Here is a 15,247-nt window from a genome sequence, read left to right on the forward strand (position 1 = left end):
CTTTTACAGTCCTGTGCTATAACCCAAATCTGTAGAAGCGTTTTTTACTGCTCTAGTGTGCTAGTTTTCTAAATCTGAAAAGAATAAGGTAGTGCTTTGACTATTTTTAACACTCCCGTTTTTCGAAAACTATGAAAATTAAAGAACTTCTTTTATCAACTTGTTTTTAAAGTGTATTTTGTTCTGCATTCCTGTTGTGATTTCTCTTTGAGCTAGAAGTTAATAGTTGTACCTTTCATATTTTATTGGTGGAATGTACGTCATTTTTGGCTTGTGACGAGTTTTCAAGCACACACCGTCAGTTTGGATCAGGTCTATTTCATTCAAAACCTCGTCCATTTTGTAGTTGACGTGAAAGGTAATAATACTAGAAGTGTCAGATTTTGCATGTCCCGGATGCACGTTTTTACCTGCCTGTGGACATGGAACCAAACAGTTTATTATGAGTCAATTTGCATTTTCAAGGTTCATTGGTTAATAATAGTCCATAGAAATGTGCAAGGCTTCTATGGGATACTTCCTTTATGTAGTTGGTTGGCGAGTCATTTGGGCTAAAATCTGAACTTCTCAGATTTCTTTTTCTTTTTAACGGGAAAATTCATCCAGATTGGATTTTTCTTTTGTGGGAAAATATTATTAAAAGTTTAAACCGTTGATAACATTAAACAGATGCCACATATTAACTTTCTAAAGCAAAAGGATAAGCAAATACGATAGATTGCTTATTTGCTATAAGTATTTCTGTGATTGTCACTCTCTAAACCATTATTTTTGCCTCTGATTTAGTGCGTGCACGAATTTAAAGCTGTGTATGTCCCTAAGGAATAAATCTGTTACTCTTTCTCCCTTTTCTATATTTGGTGACATGTGGACACGGAAGCCCTCTTAATGAAATGCATCCAAAAGGTGAAAAAAAAAAGGAAAGTTGACGCTCAAACAAAAACTTTACAAATACAAAAAAAGGTGTTCTAGAAATTTTTATTCATTATGAATACTTTTACGCAAGTCAAAAAGTTTCAACTTTTCCTTAATGTATTGTGACTGCTTTATGATTTTTTTTGTCTGCTATATTTATCATATCCAATAAAATCAAGCAAAGGCGCACATAATGCGTTTCTAATTAATATAAAGTAATAAAATTTCAAACAGAGTAGTTGAGAGGTTTGTGAAATGTTGAAAATTCAAAGTCATGTGAAAGCGTATATACAGCGAGGCATTCTAAATAAAATTTATTTCTTAGTTGATAGGTGTCGAAATTTTGAGATTAAAATTATCTTTAAAAGGTCTAATGTTATTTTTTATCCATTCGCGAATCTTAATTTTGTTACGTAAAAAAATTCTAATGGTACATTTGACCCTCAAGTTTTTCAAAATTAAAGGATTTTATCTATTATTAATATATAGTTTAACTACTAACAAGTTTTACATGTATACGGGTGCTAATACTGTTAATTACTTGTTCATATAAAAGATAATAATAAATTAGTTTTAACCTTACTTATTCCAATAACCATGTTGTCAATTAGTATTAATAATTAGATTATATATTATAAGTGACTTAAAATTGTTTAATTTAAAAAAAAAACTGAAGAATTTACGGTATAATTAAAATTTTATGAAGAATTTAGGGTATAATTTAAGGTAGAATTATAAACATTATAAGTAGATTTAATTTTTTAAGCATATTAGATTATTATCCGTTGTAATCTTTGCTTGTTGTGTGGAAAGGGAAGTATAGTAGGTTTGACTTATAGGAAAAAACAAATTAATTATAAAATATATTAAATTATAGAAATGTTAATTTAATTTAAAAAATGGGTATTCGCTAATATTTAAAAATAATTAATTGTTAATTAATTAATTTATTAAATAAAATTAAAATTGTAAATAAATTTAAATATTTTATTGAATTTTTATTTAAATTCTTTTTGGATCTGTAAATTTTTTAAGTTTAATATTTCTATTAACAAAGTAATATTTCTAGGTCTTACTTACTTTCATGTGTTAAAGCATGTGAGGTGTTTTCATTAATATATAAATGATATTGAGTTTAATATAAAATAACAAGTGATTAACATCTTTACCTTGGCTAATTGTTAGAATCATCATTATTCACAAGTTTATTTTTATTATTCAATATGTTGGTGTTATTCAACAGATTTTCAATGAAAATAATAAAAATTAGTATGACATTTAATTAATTACATTATTATTATATATTAATCAAATAACCTTACATTTTTTAACATGTAAAAGTAAAAAAAATAAGATGACGAAAATAATAATGATAATTATGTCACAGTAAACAAAAGAGTAGTGTCCTAATTGAAAACTATAAAAATATTAAATACCAGTAAATCAGAAAAATGTAATAAGAATTATATTAAAAGTATTCAAAAAGACCATCTTGTAGAAACCAGCATTTTATAATCTCTACCAATTAGCCAAAGACCATTTTGTAGAAACCAGCATTCCCAATGTTACGTAACCCTCTATGTGAGTGCCAAATTGCATGCTCTGGAACTCAAAATCCATTGCGATGAGAGAATATCTTTGTGAAGACCCATATGCTTGATGCAGATATAGATATAGTGCTTCTGTTCACACAAACCCAATAAATATATTGAGGTCCACACTAATGTCTTTTGTTCTGTTTCTTTATTACAGCACCGAGGACACTTATTTTACTGCAAAATGCTTTCTCTTTTTAAAAATTCCTGCTTTAATTAGGTTTACAGACATTCACACATTTGGGTAGAAGAAAAACCAAAAGGAGTTTACACTTAACGTCACTGAGGTGGAGAGAGAATTTGTTTCATATTCACAGTTAAATAATCTCACAGTTTCTCTCTCACTTTCTCTGTCTCTGTTTTTGTTGTGTTCTCTTTACCTCTTCAGACCAAAAGGGACATTGTCTGTGCTGTGCCCTCTGTTTTCAAAGGAAACCCTTGTTCTTGTTCCTGTCCTTGCCTTTTTTTTTTCTACCACCATCTTCCAACTCCCAACTTCCAACACATAATTCATTTTTTCCAGTATTCTTAGTCTCTGCTCTTCCCTTGTGCAATCTGCAAAACCAAGCCCAAGCTCAAATATTATTTTTTATACATATAAATAGGCACCAAACATACATTTATGATACACCAAATTGAAGCTTGTCCACTCAATACAAGATTTCCACAAGCCCCTTTCCATTCACAAACCTAAGAGCAAGAAGCACCTGTCACTGACCAACTAGCCAACCAACCATGATGCCTGTTCATGGCCTCATCATCTCCCTCATTTTTGTGTCCATTTTAGCCAATGAGGCAAGCTTGGTCCAAGTGAGTCTTCTCTTCTCTCTCTCCCTCCCTCTCTCACACTCTTTATTTCACACACACAATTAAAAGTTTTAATTTTTTTCAATTGGGTTCTTCGATCCATCTACTTTTTTTGGTACCCCCTTGTACTGTTTCCTGTGAATTTTCTCTTGGGTAGTGCTGTAAATTGAAAAAGATTGCTTTTTTATGATTAGGAGGCAAATGGGTCATTCCCAATGGTGCCCTTGGTGGAGGCTGGGAAGATGGAGATGATGATGATGATGAATGAGAGCAGAAGGAAACTAGGAAGCTTCCAGATATGTGCCTTGTGCACCTGCTGTGGAGCAAAAGGGGTTTGCTTGCCCTCTCCTTGTTGCTATGCCATCAATTGCAACATTCCTCATAGACCTTTTGGCTTCTGTTCATTCACACCCAAGACCTGTAATTGCTTTGGATGCCATCTTTAGTCCTTCTATCATAGTCTTATGATAATAATTTGAAAAGAAAAAAAAAATTGAGGGTTATGTTTAGTTAATTCTGCTGCAAGTGTGAATGGGAGGAAAGTGAAGTGAAGTGAAGAAGAATATCTGTTCTTGGTTAGTTTGTTTATTATTACCCTTAGTTATGATTATGATTTTGGGATTGTTATTTCCAGGAATTCTTTTTTCTTTCTGCTGTGCTCACTGGGATTTGTTAGAGGTGCCTGGAGATATAGCACATTGTCTGATTTGTCAGAATAGCAACAATATATGATATAAATTATATGTAGTAGTACATGGGGAATCAAGAAAACCTTGTCCCTTTATGTGGAGATACTGGGGTTCATGATAATTTTTCACTTTTTTGAATGATTATAGTAATGCAAGTGCTCAGTGAGCCTGTCGTTTGGCCAGGACCATGATTCAACTTTACAACTTATTCTCATTTTGTTCACACACCACCACTTCTGCTTTTCTTCCTTAATTGTTTCATTTGTTTATTTTAACGATAAGATGTTCCAATGCAGATTGCACTATTCATGGCTTTTTTAATTCAATATTATAATCTGCTTCCACCTGCAATTACCTTCACTACCCCCACACTATTTTTGCATCAAATCATTAAAAATGTTCTTCTTCAACTTGTCTGAAATCGTTATCAGTATGACTTATGAGAGACAGTTATTGTAAAAATCAACATGACGGAATGTGATAGAGTGACAGTGTTAAAGACTTTTGCACTATCAATGTGTGTGTGTGTGTGTTATTAATTCTTGAATTTGAAACCTCTTATGTTAGTGGTAGTGATAATAAAAGCTTGTTATTCTTGGTGTGTGATTTGCATCTTTACTACTACTACTGGTACACTGGGTGGATGCAAAAAAATGAAAAATTTATAGGCAAAGTAAAACAAACGGTGGCTGATGGAGCCTAAAAGTGTGATGGTTATGAATTAGGGTGGTCCCAGAATTGATAAACAGGGCACCCTTAGAAGGAGACAACAGGGGCAGATGGGTTAGGTTTTTATACTCACCTTAGATAGAGGGCACTGAGGAGTGCTAATTTTGGTGAAAAGCTTCCATGTTGATGAGTCTTTAATTGTTGGTGGTGAAGATGGATGTGATGATATTAATGCATATTGGTGTACCCAACCGTATACTATTATATTAAGGTGGGTGGTGGTTGGGTTGGAGAACGGCAATTAAGCCTTTGCCACAACAAACCTACTTCTGCATTTCTAAGTTGTTGCTTCTCTGATCTCTAACCCACATGCAATAACACACTCAACCTTGGTCTGTAGACCAGATTCACCGGACAGATATAATACTAATGAGACACGAGTTCAACTTGTATAAGGAATTGACACCATTTTCAACTAAAAATCTTAAGATAACGAGTTTATGACACGAGTTCAGCTTACATAAGATATTGATATCACTTTCAACGTAAATTCTTAATATGTTCAACTTTTTCATTTTTATTCAACGTGAGTATGTAAGGATAAAGTATGAATCTTTGTTATTGTTGGATTATATGAGGATTTGGAGTTGCATGAGAGACTGGTGTGTGATTGAACATTGTTTGAGAATCTTTCTGACCTCATCTTGGGCTACAACCCATGTGCAGTTGAAAGCATATTTTAAGGATCAAACAGGAATGGGTTATGGCTGAATCATAATTTTGTCTTTTTTTTTTTTTCATTATGAGGCAGCAAGTTGGTTGCATCTATGTTGATTGGCAAGTCCATGTGAAAATTTGAGTTACTCTCTTTGCAGCACATACCAGTCAAATTATTTACTTCAGATATAGTTTCTTTAGCTTAAAACTGTTTGATATAGATTTCAGATATAACTTGAATGAGGCATTCACACTTCATATTTGATTCTATGTATAAAGGGGTTGGTTGCATTAACTTGGTGCATTATTTAATTCACAGAATGCATATATCTGTCAACATGTTGTGAGTGGTTTTTGTGGTGCTCTACACAACCCATTAAATTTGGTGTAAAATTGTGATTTTGATTGAAATTTTAAATATGCCGTAAAGAAATAGAATAGCAATTTTAATTATGCCATAATCATGTAATTGATCTCTTTGAATTTCTAACACTAATCTAAAGTTGGGTGTAGGGAATTAAAGGGTGGATTATTTTTTATTAAATAATCCATTTTAGTTAATTTAAATATTTTTCATCTTAGTAAACTTTAGTGTTTAAATGGATTAGCTATTTTGCGGAACCTATCATTATTTTGAAAATGAATTTTTAGAATATATTTTTTATATTTCAAAAAGTCCATAAGGAGTAAAATACATGTCACACCGATAAGATGGTAATCAAGTGGAGTAGGGATTTGACTAAATTTATCTTTATTTACGATGCAAAATTAATGTATATTTTTTATCTTAATCTTATAAGGTATATATTTTTTTGTCTCAAAATCCTTTATATTGGTAGTGAGCATACTTATATTGTTTTATGTATTTATACTATAATGTTTTAAATATTAATTAATTATTTTTTTTACAAAAAAAGTTATAATGAAAAATATTATGTTATTATTAAATTCAATGTCAAAATAACATTTTGTTAATCATCAAATATTAAGAAAAACATTTGCAAAGGTTTTAAAATAGAGTATCAAATATTAATTACATAAATTAATTATAAAAATAATAAGTAATTATACACAATTGAAACTTCATGATAACTATAATATATTTTATTTTCAGAAAATATTGAGAAGGAAATTACTTTGAAGAATTTGAATGAATACGAGGATATCAAACCAGCTAAACAATTAAAAGAGGACGGAACAAAATTAGTGCTATGCTATTCCCGCTATTAGTAAAGTAAAGATTAACGATATTCATTTCAAAAAAAATCTTTGAATAATTATTAAATTTAATGATAAAAAATAATTAATTATTATAGTAACAAATTTATGTATAATTTTTAATTAAAAATTATTAATAATTAAAACAATTTAAAAAAATTAAAATTGGTATGTAAATTAGTAACTAAAACAATTTATATTATGAATTAGTTTTTAAATTAGTAACTAATATTAATTATCAATGACTACTCAAAAAATTGGTCTCTAATTAAAAGTTTAGTCTTTAAACATTCTTTCTGTCATTCAATTGATTATTATTTAAAAGTTTAAATCTTAAAAATAAAAGTAGAACACTCATACATGACAAATATAAATAATAAATAAAGTTTCAATTGCATATCTTATAAATTATTTAATTCGATGAAATTGACGTTTGTATATTATAGAATTCAATACATTATTTAAACGAAAAATTGTAAAATAAAAAAAAGTATGTAATGAAAAAAATAATAATTTCAAAAACTAGACTCAACTTAATTTTTATTAAATTATACACAAAAATAAATATTTATTTGTCATCTTACATCTTCACCATCTAATGATTTCAATATTATTAGTTGATCTTTATACAATATTAATTTACTCAAATAATGTAATATGATTTTATCTATGCTTACTTTTCTTGAGTAACTCAAAATTAGAATTCAGCGTAGAAATCTTATCATTTATTGATTTTAGTGACTCTCTCATTCAATAATTTGATAATAGATAAGTGTAGGCGAGACTTTCGGAGGAATTGACAGTATGAACGAATTGAATCAGTTGCAGAAATTAGGGTTTTCAAAACAGAGCAGAGCCTTCATGACAACCATGAATTCACACCATATCTATGCAAAAAGTCACAAATATGTGTGCCATTGTCATTTTAAACAATTCTTCAAAGAACTAAAAGAACAAAATCTTGTGTTTCAAAAGTTAAGTTTTGTGGAAAGTTTTCATGAAATTTCCCTTGTTAGATATGTTATAAAAATTAGGAAAATGATTTTCTTACTACTATATTTTAACAATTTTCTTTTATAATTTTAGATGTTATTTTTTAAGTGATTTTCCATTTTTTCATCTCAATATTTCAAAACCACTTAAAAAGATGTCACCTCATATTCTAAGAGTAAGTTGTCAAAATTTAGTAGTTAAAATATCATTCTCCTAAAAATTATTCATTTTTATCTTTATTTTCATGATAACATTGTTTATTTTTCAATTATGTTCATAATGAAGAGAAAAACATTAGTTATAACAATAGAGAAAATGTAATTACATCTAAATATACACTGAAATAAGAAAGGTCAATTTTTTTATTAAAAATAGAAGAGTCACTTGATTTCTTTTTCTGTTTTAGAAAAAAATCATAAATAACTTTGTAAATAAGGGTATTTATTGGATGAAAAACTTACAGATTTGGTAGGTTGAATCCAGCCTGATTCAACCAAATATTTTGTAACAACCATGTAGTTTATTTCATTATTCTATTAAGTAATTGTGTTTTTTTAAATGTTATATCGTTCAATTCCTTACACATTTAAAAATTATTGTAAAAATTCCAAAAAATATTTGAAAATTATAACTTTTAGTAAATAAAATAATTTCAAAATTTATGATGAATGAACTTAATTAAGGGTGATTAAGTTAAGTTACATAAAAGTAATTTAAGAGCCCGAATTAATTCAAAGTATGTTTATTGGGCTGGATGATAGGTTTATCAAACCCAATCTGATGTTTGTATGAAAACGTCGAGTATTTAGTTATTCCGGATGAATGAAATAATAGAGAAAAAAATACCATATATAGTGCAAGATATTGAAAAAACAAAGATAGGAGTTATATGTAAAAAGTATAACATAGATATAATGTGTACAACACAAAAATATTTCTAAACATTGGAACTTATGCTTAATAAAATTATTACTTAAGTTAGATTTTATAAAGCATGAATTTCTTAAAAATAAAAATAGTTATTTACATAAGAAACTGCGTTCAATTTAAGAAAAAAAAAATTGCTGATGAAATCTTGTTAAAATAATGTTTTTTATTGATAAAAATATTTCTAAAAGAGATGTAGTTGTATATGCTCTGATTGATTATGCTGTGTTTTTAAACCTTTTAACAATTTAAAATATTTTCGTAATTTATTATCATGTGTTTTTAATGTTCTTACATGTAAAATATTTTGTAATTAATTATGTAGTGTGAAATTGCTTTTTAAATTTCCTTTATTTATAGAATATAAAATAAGATTAATAATAAATAAATTAAATACAAATATTGTCATAATAAAAATATTTTACTCTCAAATTATTTTTCCATATTTTTTTATCCTTATTCTTGTTCTCCTTATGTATTTGCGTTCAATCAATCAAATAGAAAAAAAAAATGAAAACTGTTTTTTTATTAACTTAAAATATTACTTTTCACACACGTTCTGGATTAGATTCTTTTTAAATATTAGATCGATGATGCCTCATACATTTACAGATTTAGTTGATAATTACTTTAATAAAAAATTATATTATCTATTAGTTTAGTTTCTTTTTAAAATATTTATTTAAGATAACAAAAAACTAGAGTAATATTTGGTTGTCTTGTCCTTTTAATTGTTGCTATTCTTGCTCATTGCAGTCATTAAGCATTAATATTTAATTACGAAAATTGAGAAGGAAATTGGAATACATAATTAATAAGATTTTTATTTTTAATTTTCGTTAAAAACAGTATGTTGGTGATAATTACTCAAACATTGGATATAATATTAATTTTATTTCTTAAAGTCATTGCTTGTATTCAACTACTAAATTGTTAATTGACTAACATCAACCACCTAAAACATTTCTCCCAAACATACATAGTTTTCTCCTTTTTACTTAAATTCAGAAATTTTTAAAGTATTTTTTATCTTTTAGATCACATTGATAAAACAATAAAAATCCTAGAATCTCTGTCTCTCGTTCTTTAATAATAAATCAAAGAAAAAATATCATAAACAAGAAAACTTCATTTGAATCATTTTCATTTTGCTTATAGAGAGATGAAAAATACTCATTTAAAGATTAAATGTAACATTAAATACATTTCACTAATTTGTATCTTTATGTTTCTCTTGTTGCACTTTGAGATGTTTTGGAAAATAGTATGTTAGATTTTTGTATTAGAAGCATGTGTCATTGTTTTCTTTGTTATGTGAAGACATAGCAATAGTACACATGTTGGCCTTTTTCCTTACACTTTTTTTATGAAGATCATTATTGAACATTAGATTATGTGTTTTTTTTTATATAAATATCTCAAATTTAAGATAGATTATGTGTTAGGTTACGTTGTCTTATCATAAGAGGAATGTTCCATTTGTTATTTGACTAATTAAAAAACAAAAACAAAATATAAAAAAGATGTAATACATAGCTAATAGCATAAGACACCCTAGTTGATACTACATTAGACTAGCGCATAATAAATTATGTGTAAACATTAATATTTAATTAAATAAATTATAAGATTAAGGTGTTTCATATTATAATCACAAATTAGGGCCGAGGTTCCTCTTAGAAGTTCTAAAAGCAGGTTTGCTTGGCCCAACGTAATTGGGCCCATAAGTATGATCGGATTGGTCAAATAAAGATAAAAGGAAGTTGGGTTTGGGAGCATTTCTTCCTGCATCCCTTTTTTCTTCCTACACCTCCATAAAATGTTTTATCTCATCTTACTTCTTCTGAATAAAATATATTAAAAATACTCAATTTATATCCTCTTTCTTTACATGGATGTCCCTCTTGACCTTCACATTGCCATCTCCATCATTTTCCTCACATATAACCAATTTTATCTTCATCATCTTTACATAATTATTTTGGGATTGACAAATCTGAAATACACTTTTAGATCTGGTAATGCCTTGCAGATTGTTCAATTCGAAACTAAATTTTTGGATTGGTCAATCGAATATGCATTACCGAATCAGGGAGTTTATACTGAATTATCCAATCCAATATGCATTTTTAATCTAATAATGCATACCATATTGGTGAATCTACTATGTAAAATATAAATATCCAATTGGTCAATATTATTGGAGTTGATTGCTATTCTTGGAAAAATTTATGGACATGAAAACTCTAATCCTAAATCATAAACCCTGACCCTAACCCATAAATCATAAATCCTAACCCTTGACCCCTAAATCATAAACCAAAAAAGAATAATTTTCGAATTGCACAATTTAAAAGTTCTTTTTAACTAGAGTGTATAATTTAGAACGGACATAAAGGAAAAAAATTATATTGGAGTGCAAGAAACTTTGCCTAAATAAGTAGTATCAAAATGGGCTAGTTAATAAACAAACGGAATGGGCTGATTCACCATGTAAGAATGCATAAAAAATTGTGGTCCACCTTATTACATAATGGGTTCGTGGACCATCTTGCCAATTATTTTTTAAAATTTGTACTTTTAAATTTATTTATTCATTTGTATATTATTTAAATCACACATACTCAATTATGTAATTTTTTTTTTCATTTTTAAATTGGTTAATTAAGGTATTTAATAAGATAAATTAAAATAATTATTATCTTTACTTTTTAAATTAATCTATTATAATTAATAATTGAAAGTGTTAATAATTTAAATTATAACATTATTGCATATTTACATTTTTCAAACAAAGTAACACCAAAAAAACCTTTTAAATTTATTTATTTTCACGTAATATAGAATTTAAGAAAGTATATTAGTGTGTGAATCTACCCACTCCATCTTACCCATTAGTTTGACGAGTTAGACAGATAGATCAAAATAGGTTGGTTGATTCAAATTATCAACCTTCAACCGACTCACAGTTTAAAGTCCACTATGTCATCTCTAACTTTAACGTTAACATAATCCTGACATCCAATAAAGAAAATGACAACGGACAAATTACGTTTAATAACTTTAATATTAATGTTTTATTAATATCAAACAAATAAGTAATAAGATCCAATAAAGTAGTATGATTTTTTAATTTTAATATTAATGACATTAATATCAAATCGACAAACGACACTGAAGTAATTAACCTCAATTTCTGACTGGAATATCATGTGACTCCCGAAACTTTAAAAAGTTTGTATATGTATAATAAAAATTTATGAAAATTAAATGAGGTAGAGTTTTAACTTTTTTGTTTTCTTATAAAACACGCCATTTAATATTAATAAATATTAAAACATAAGATTAAATACAATAAATAATAAAAATTCCATTAAGATTTTATTTTTAATTTTCTCTTTTCCTCTTGATTTATTTATCATTTTTATTCATCTTTCACATGTTCTTTTTATTTTTCAAAAAAAAGAAGAAGTTAAACTCTCATTTCTCACATGTTTTGTTTTAATATGGGTTAAAAAAGTACGTTAAATCGTTACATTGGTCCATATTTTCATAAGAAAATCTCAAGTAGGTCTCCTTCTATTCTTTTGTCTCAATTAGGTCTTTATTGTGGATAATTCGATGCAATTAGGTCATTTCTGTTTGTAGTAACTAACAACGTTAACTATGTGTCACATGTCAGCACCTAATTTATTTATTTATTTTTTATTTTTTTATGTCCTTTTTTTAATTTTTACCTCTTTTTAATAATTTAAAAGAAATAAAATTTATCATGTATCAAACTAATGTTGTGTCACGTTGTAGAGGCAGTGTGATGTGACAGTGGTAGTGACAGTGGCACATGTCATCATTGAATGAAAATTCTCAATTTATTCTTGTATTTGTTATTTATTCTTAATTTGGTCACAATTTTTTTAAAACTGAAGCAATTTCATCCATAAATCCTAAACCGTAAACAATTAACCATAAACCCTAAACCTAATCCACAAACTCTAAACCATAAACCCTTAACCCTAAAAAATACTTTTGCATTATTCAATAACATTAAGATTATATTTTTTTCCATAAAAAAGACTTTTGCATTGTACAATAAATTTCAGATTAAATAATTTGGAAATTATTTTTTTGATAAAAAATTAATTTTCGAATTGCATAATTTGAAAGTTATTTTTAATTAGAGTGTTCAATTTAGAAAGGATGTAATGGAAAAAAAAATTATATTGGAGTGCAAGAAACTTTGTCTAATAAGAAGCATCAAAATGGGCTAGTTAACAAACGGACGGAATAGACTTATTCACCATATAAGAATGCATAAAAAATTGTGGTCCACCTTATTATTACATAGTGGGTTCGTAGAGCGTCTTGCCAATTATTTTTTAAAATTTGTATTTTAAAATTTATTTATTTATTTGTATATTATTTAAATCACACATACTCAATTATATAATTTTTTTCCAGTTTTTAATTGGTTAATTAATGTGTTTAATAAGATAAATTAAAATAATTATTATCTTTACTTGTTAAATTACTCTATTATAATTAATAATTGAAACCTAATCTATAAGTGTTAATAAGTTTAAGGTTAAAATACCTTTTTTGTCTCAATTTTCGTCAAGTTTTGTTAAATACGTCAAAATTTTGGTTTTGTGTTCAAATAAGTCCCAGTTTTTGTCAATTTTGTTTAATTGGGTCCTTTTTTGCTAACACCATTTAAATCATTGACAGTCATGAACAGTGACTGCCAAGTGTCACTTTGTGATTTTTTTTTTAATTTTTGAATTTTTTTTTTAAATTTTCTTAATTATTTTTAAATGTTCACGTGTCAACCCAATAGCGTGTCACATGTCAAAGTCAATATTATATTCAATTTGGTCCTTATATTTGTTATTTTTGTTCAATTTAGTCCCAATTTTGTTTAAAATTGACCAATTTTTTTTCTATCGAAGATGCAACCAAATTTAATTTTTATATCAAAGTTATAATGATGTGAATTTTAATATATTATATAAAAATATTTAATAAAAAATGTGAATTTTAATATAAAAATTAAATTTGGTTTCAATTTGGAGAGAGACTAGAAATAGTTCACATTAACAAAAATTAGAACTAAATTGAACAAAAATAACAAATATATGGACCAAATTGAATATAGAAGATTGACTTTGACATGTGGCACGCTGCTGAGTTGACACGTGGACATTTGAAAAAAATTTAAAAAAATCAAAAAAATCACAAAGTGACACGTGACAGTCACTGTTCATGGCCGTTAATGATTTAAACGATGTTAGCAAAAAATTACCCAATTGAACAAAATTGACAAAAATTGGAATCTATTTGAACACAAAATCAAAATTAAGACTTATTTGACAAAACTTGACGAAAATTGGGACCAAAAAGATATTTTAACCTAATTTTAATTACAATATTATTGCATATTTACATTTTTCAAACAATGCAATACCAAAAAATCTTTTAAATTGATTTTTTTACCGTAATTTATAATTTAAGAAAGTATATCGGTGAGTGAATCTACTCACTTCATCTTATCTTACCCACTAGTTTGACGAATTAGACAAATAGATCAAAACAGGTTGGCTGATTGAAATTATCAATTATCAACCATCAACTGTCTCGCAGTTTAAAGTCCACTATGTCATCTATAAGTTTAACGTTAACTTAAACACTGACATCCAATAGAGAAAATAACAATGGCCCAATTACGTTTTCTAACTTTAATATTAATGTTTTATTAATATCAAACAAATAAGTGATAAAATCCAATAAAGTAATTTGATTTTTCAATTTTAATATTAATGACATTAATATCAAACCGACAAATGACACCAAAACAAACAACTTCAATTTTTGAGTGGAATATCATGTGACTCCCCAAACTTTAAAAATTTTGTATTTGTATAATAAAAATTTATGAAAATTAAATGAGGTAGAGTTTTAACTCTTTCTTTTTCTTATAAAACACGCCATTTAATATTAATAAATATTAAACATAAAACATGTCATTTAATTTTCTCTTTCCATCTTGATTTATTTATCATTTTTATTAATCTTTCACATGTTTTTTTTTTATTTATGCAAAAAAAAAAGTTAAACTCTCATTCCTCACATATTTTGTTTCATTATGGAGAAAAAAGTAGGTTAAATAATTCTATTGTCCCAATTTCTGTAGGAAAATCTCAAGTAAGTCCCCTTTTTTTTTATCAATTAGTTCTTTATTTGAGACAAAATAACAAATTAAAGGGACTGAATTGAGAATTTTCACATTCAATAGTGACGTCTGACACTGTAACTGCTACATCACTTTGTCTCTGGTCTCTACCACGTATCATAACGTTAGCTTGACACATGATAGAGTTTTTTTTAAAATTAAAAAAATGGAAAAAACCTAATTGAGATAAAAAAAAATGAAAAAAAATGCTGACACGTGACACATAGTTAGCGCAGTTGGTGTACTGTTAATGGAAATGACCTGATTGCAACAATTCGTCTAAAATAAAGACCTAATTGAGATAAAAAAAAAGGAAAGGGACATATTTGACATTTTTCTACCAAAATGAGGATTAGTGGAATGATTTAACCAAAAAAGTATCTCTCTTGTATTGCTTGACATAAAATATTATTATTATTTTTTATCTCATCACTCTTTTGTATGGTAACTATTATGTGTTTTTTCATAACCTGATATTTTAAATGTAGCTA

The 15,247-nt window shown here is 27.1% G+C and overlaps 1 protein-coding gene across 1 annotated transcript; it reads left to right on the forward strand.

The window, feature by feature from the left end:
• Positions 1-2,621: 2,621 nt before the first annotated feature.
• LOC114186236 lies at positions 2,622-4,206 on the forward strand. The gene is made up of 2 exons (XM_028074278.1): positions 2,622-3,320; positions 3,512-4,206. The coding sequence occupies exons 1-2, from the start codon at positions 3,246-3,248 to the stop codon at positions 3,761-3,763; spliced, it is 327 nt and encodes a 108-aa protein (XP_027930079.1). The 5' UTR covers positions 2,622-3,245; the 3' UTR covers positions 3,764-4,206.
• The last annotated feature ends 11,041 nt before the right edge of the window (positions 4,207-15,247 follow it).

Source organism: Vigna unguiculata, chromosome 5 (genome assembly GCF_004118075.2).
Source record: "Vigna unguiculata cultivar IT97K-499-35 chromosome 5, ASM411807v1, whole genome shotgun sequence".
In the NCBI taxonomy this organism is placed as follows: domain Eukaryota; kingdom Viridiplantae; phylum Streptophyta; class Magnoliopsida; order Fabales; family Fabaceae; genus Vigna; species Vigna unguiculata.

Coding starts and splice junctions, on each gene's coding strand:
- LOC114186236 (XM_028074278.1), top strand. CDS start 3,246: ATGATGCCTGTTCATGGCCTCATCATCTCCCTCATTTTTGTGTCCATT. Junction 3,321..3,511: donor ATGAGGCAAGCTTGGTCCAA/GTGAGTCTTCTC, acceptor TTTTATGATTAG/GAGGCAAATGGGTCATTCCC.